Source organism: Mirounga leonina, unplaced genomic scaffold, assembly GCF_011800145.1.
Source record: "Mirounga leonina isolate KUSES-001 unplaced genomic scaffold, KU_Mleo_1.0 Mir_493, whole genome shotgun sequence".
Classification (NCBI taxonomy): Eukaryota; Metazoa; Chordata; class Mammalia; order Carnivora; family Phocidae; genus Mirounga; species Mirounga leonina.
This window is the reverse complement of record NW_023270780.1, coordinates 1,431,228-1,436,671: the sequence shown is the minus strand read 5'-3', so window position 1 is coordinate 1,436,671 and position 5,444 is coordinate 1,431,228. Positions and strand designations below refer to the sequence as shown.

The 5,444-nt window shown below is 41.0% G+C and overlaps 1 protein-coding gene across 1 annotated transcript; it reads right to left on the bottom strand.

Moving 5' to 3' along the window:
* Positions 1-3,252: 3,252 nt before the first annotated feature.
* LOC118000387 (high affinity immunoglobulin gamma Fc receptor IB-like) lies at positions 3,253-5,204 on the bottom strand. Its single transcript, XM_034990094.1, has 3 exons — positions 4,996-5,204; positions 4,576-4,596; positions 3,253-3,793 (listed from the first exon to the last, which is right to left on the bottom strand). Exons 1-3 carry the CDS (start codon positions 5,024-5,026, stop codon positions 3,297-3,299), a joined length of 549 nt encoding a protein of 182 aa, XP_034845985.1. The 5' UTR covers positions 5,027-5,204; the 3' UTR covers positions 3,253-3,296.
* Between the last annotated feature and the right edge of the window lie 240 nt (positions 5,205-5,444).

The following is a 5,444-nucleotide window of genomic DNA, read 5'->3' as shown; positions in this document are numbered from 1 at the left end:
AAGGGACAGTAGTGCTTTTGTAGCGCTGTAGGTGTAGGATTAGCTTAGAGAAAGTTCACATCTTCCCAAACATACATGCAGCAGTTGCAAATACCGAGTACATACTAGGCCACCAGCAATTTTCAACAAATACTAAAGAACTGATACCATATTTAACATAAACTCTGACCAAAATGCCGTAAAATTAGAAATCAGTAACAAAAAGCCACCTTCCTAAAACACTTCTAAATAATTCATGAGGAAAAAAAAGATACATACATACTAATGAAAATTAAAAATATTTAGCCTTAAATGATAGTGGGAATATTACATATCAAAAATTGTAGGATGCAGCTTTTAGCAAACATTACTAATTTCCCACTCAAAAGCCATTCTCTCCATCTTCATCACCTTGGAGCAGGATGGGGACGCTCATTCTAAGCCATATGATTAGGACTTAGGTCCTCAAACCAGCTGTATTTTTGTGGTCTCAGCACACACAGATTTAACTGAAGCGACTGAGAGCTAGTGTAACTGCAGTTGAATCCTCCACTGCTGGTTAACAATGGCAAAACTTTTTTTTAAGATTTTATTTATTTGACAGCATGTGAGCCAGCACAAGCAGGGGGAATGGCAGGGAGAGGGAGAAACAGGATCCCCAGGGAGCAGAAAGCCTGACTTGGGGCTCAATCCCAGGACCTGGGGAGCATGACCTGAGTTGAAGGCAGACACTTAACTGAGTCACCCAGGCACCCCTCTGGCAAAACATTTTTAAATAAGGGCATAGAGACTGATGTATTATACTACAGTAAATGTAAGCACTTCTTTCACTGAAAAAAGAAAACAGCATAGATAACGAAAAGACAAGCCACAGAGTGGAAGATATTTGCAACACTTGAAAAAGGACTCATGTCCAAAATATAGAGCTCCTACAAGTCGATAAGGAAAGACAACAATAAAGAAAAACTGGCAAAAAACCTAGACAGGTACTTTACAAAAGAGGATATCCAAATAGGCAATAAATGTGAAAAATGCTTAATGTCATCTTCAGGAAAATGCAAATTAAAGCTATGTGATAACTATTACACATGCATCAGAATGGCTAAACTGAAAAATATAGAAACCGAATGGTTAAAAAAAAGAAGAAACCACCGAGTATTGATGAGGATGAAAAGGAACCAGAACTCTCACACTCCACTGGTGTGGGTGTAATGTGGTATAACCACTTTGAAAAACTAAAGCTGAACGAATATATGCATATTTGTGACCCAGCAATTCCACTCCTAGGCATATTCCAACACATATCTGTACATATGGGCACCAAAAAACATGTATAAAAATGTTCACAGTGAGGACACCTGTCTGGCTCAGCCGGTATAGTGTGCGACTCTTGATTCTGGGGTGTGAGTTTGAGCCCCATGTTGGGTGTAGAGATTACTTAAAAAAAATAAAATCTTTTTAAAAAAATGTTCACAGCGGTACTATTTATAAGAGGCTCAAAATAGAGGGGTCCCTGGGTGGCTCAGTTGGTTAAGCATCTGACTCGATTTTGGCTCAGGTTGTGATCTCACTGTCCTGAGGATGGAGCCCCACAACAGGCTCCGCACTCAGCGTGGAGTGTTTGAGATTTTCTCTCCCTCTCTCTCTACCTCTCCCTCTCATTCTCTCTCAAATAAATCTTTTTTAAAAACGTAAAATATATTATTGTCAATACATCATCAATGCTGAGGCTTCTAGAGTCTGTGCAAAGGCAAAGAAAATGGCCTCTTCCCAGCCCTGCCTCATTTTTTGTCACTTGAACCATGAAACACTCTGCTTCTGCTTGAACTACACAAAGTGTCTCGTTAAAACAGTTCTGTCTGGGGGGCAGTCAGTTAAGCCTCTGCCTTTGGCTCAGTCAGTCAGGATCCTGGGGTCCTGGGGTTGCTCCGGGGTCTGGCTCCCTGCTCAGGGGGGAGGCTCCTTCTCTTTCTCCCTCTGCCCCTTTCCCCTCTTGTGCTCGTGCCTGCGCACTCTCTCTCCCTCTCAAAAAAACAAACAAACAAAAAAACCAATTCTGACAGCTCCCCTCCCATCTGTCGCCTAGGATCTGATTCCCAGAAATCTAAGAGACTAATAAAGAACGCCTAGCATCTCCCTAGCATTTCTCAATATTGCCTTGGCTAAAACACATTTCCTCCAAAAGCAACCTAGTCCATACAAATCTAATTCTGCCTCCAGCATGGATTAACTTTTACATGATCAATTACAATGAAGTTTTAACTTACTGCTTTTGAATAACTAAATAACACATTTGAATGATTTGTATTGAATAATGAAACATTTTACCCTAAAAAGCATTGCAGTTTCCATTTCTTGACAAATAGAAACCTTTTACAGATTTAAGTGGATAGTGGGTTTTTCCCCCTTCTATTCATCAGTTTAAAATGCTTAGTCTCACAGTAATCTCATGTCCAGAATATTATCTTACAGATATATTATGAAATGTGCCCCAGGCTATACATATAGAGATGTCTATTGCAGCACTGCTTGTAAAAACAAAAAAAAACTGGGGTGCCTGGGTGGCTCAGACCGTTTAGCGGCTGCCTTCAGCTCAGGTCATGTTCCCGGGGTCCTGGGATCGAGTCCCGTATTGGGCTCCCTGCTCAGCGGGGAGCCTACTTCTCCCTCTGCCTGCTGCTCCCCTTGCTTGTACTCTCTCTCTCTAATAAAAAAATAAAAAATCTTTAAAAAAAAAACAACTGGAAATACACTACAAGTTTACTAATAGGGAGAATGATTAAATCAGTTACAGCACAGCCATATGGCAGACATTTGAAAGTTCATGGTAGATGTCTATTGATTTAAACAGACCTCCAAGGTATTTTCAGTGATAAAAGCAAGGTGTAGAACAGTATATAGAGTATTCTACCAACCACCTTTTTTTTTTAAAGTTCATATATATATTAACAGCTTTATTTCTACAGAGGTGACCATGGGACTAGGGGTTTGGGGTGGAAGAGACACTTCATTGTTCATCATTGTACATTTCTCTGAATTCTTATTTACTATGTGCAGGCATAACTTTTTTCAACAAAATTAGGTCGTTTTTGTTTTTTTAAAAGATTTTATTTATTTATTTGAGAGAGGGTGAGTGAGAGAGAGCATGAGCAGGCAGAGTGAGAGGCAGAGGGAGAAGCAGGCTCCCCATTGAGCAGGGAGCCCGATGCGGGGCTCAATTCCAGGACCCTGAGATCATGACCTGAGCCAAAGGCAGGCATTTAACCAACTGAGCCATCCAGGTGCCCCCAGATTAGATCATTTTAAGTAATAAAATCTTAGGGTCTGAGTTTTACACTAGATACCCTGCTCACAGCTGTCCCAATTGGGGTGCTGTTGGGGCACAGTTTAAGGACCCTAATGTGATATTCTGAGTATCTTGACTTAATTTCACCTAGTAGGCACATAGAGCTGAGACTCATACTCCAGTAAACGAAAACACACGTATCTGGCATGCAGAAAGGAGAAAACAAAGGAAGACCTTGTGATTTCCAACTCTCCTGCTCCATGCCATACTTACCTCTGTGGACTTCCAGCTGTACTGGGTCACTTGGCACTGAGAGACCTGTCTGGCATCTGTATTCACCATTGTCACTGACACTGGCAGCAGCAATTCTGTGTCTGGGGGTCAAGGTCTGAATGGCTGTGCCATTGAGAAACCACTGTGCAGAGGTGTCCCCAGGTAAATGGGGTCCCTCACACCATAAGGTTACATTTTCCTCTTGGAATACACTGACCCAAGGAGGCTGCAAGGTGATCACTGCCTTTGTGGGGTCTGTTTTAGGGATTAAAAAAAAAAAAAGTGGAATAAAAGGAAGGTCTGAGCAATTGGTAAGGTTTTGTGGATAGCACAAGGTAAAAATACATATTAAATGAGATTGAAAAATAAGCAAGTGGGAACCTATAAAAACTAGCTACTGAGAGTATCCAGATCCCATGCAGAGAGCTCTGTTCATGTTATTAAATCTACATCTGGATTTTGGAGCTTTGGGGTTCCTAAGAAACAAATGACTAATTTAGTTTTCACTGTTGGTAAACAAAGAAGCAGGGTTTTAAACCAAGGCAAGTTGATTGGAGCTGGTTCTCTTACCCCCTGTGCAATACTGTCGTTGAGGGTTAAACTCAGGCCTTAATTAGCATCTGCATTGGAAACCAAGACTCAAACTCCTCACTTTGAAACCTTCTTGGTTCTCTTGCTTGGTTCTCCCTGAGGAGAAAAAAAGTACTCGGCTTTCTTCTAAAGGGGACGGTTTCAAGAAATGTTAGAAAACCCAGCAGAGCTACGTCTATGGTTTTGCAATTCTGGCCTTTTCCTGCTATTATATACACGTAGGCATTTAGTCCTGAGGTCAGGGCTTTCTCAGGAAACCTTAGAGAGAATCCTTAAAAACCAGGATTTTATCAAAATCATACTCTGAATATAGGGGACTTTACATAATTTGTAAATCTTTCTTGTTTCTATCCTCTCCCTATACTCTCTTCTTCAGGATAACAAAACTCACCCATTAGAAGAAGGAATGTGGCAGAGAAAGAGAAACTGAGTTAAAGATTACTCACCCGTTTGCGCACCAGCTGGAACTGTAAGAGACCAAAGAATAGAGGCATAAGTTGGTCAGTGGGAGATGACAAGGAAGGGAATCAAGGAGTCAAAACTAATATAGACTCTGAGGGGCCAGCTTAGTCTCTTGAGTCTCTCTCTACCCCCTTTCCAAATCAGGCACTAGTGGTACGAACAGCCTGTAGATGGTTATTGATAAGGCTTTATTTTGATATGATGCTTCCAGGCTAAATATTAACCACTAAGTCTCTCTTCCTATGCTTTTGATATAATGAGCATGAATAAACCACGGAAGCACAGATACAGTTGTCCCCATATTCATGAGTTCTAGCCTAGGATACCAAAGGAAGACAAAAAGTCTTGAGTCCCCATAGCCAGAGGCAGTACCCTTCTAGCTATCCCCACTAAGCCCAACTTACCCCAAAGGAGCAGAGCTGTCACGAGCCACATGTTATCTCCAATCCGATGGGGGTAGTGAAGTCTGTAACATGCAAGATTTTGAAGAGTTTCTGCTGGAGGCTCTGGAGCCGAAATTAGATAAGAGGAAGGAAATTGCCTCTTCTAACCACTACCATCATTCTCCTTTTTTGAGAAATACATCCTTAATTTTTGCAGCATTCTCCCCATTCTCAAACTACTTAGCATGTCTTCCCTAGTTTGAAACTCTGGGTTTGGGGCTTATGAAACTCTCAGAATTCAAGAGAAAGACTAAAGTTTTTATTGATATTCTATTCTAACTGTATTCTCCCTTTACTAATTCTGTTTCTTGGGGCTAAAATATGGCAAATCCTCATTTCTAAAATTGGTTCAAAGCTTGGCCAGTGCCTCTAAAATTTTATCATTTGAATCCAGATTATTCTATATCAAC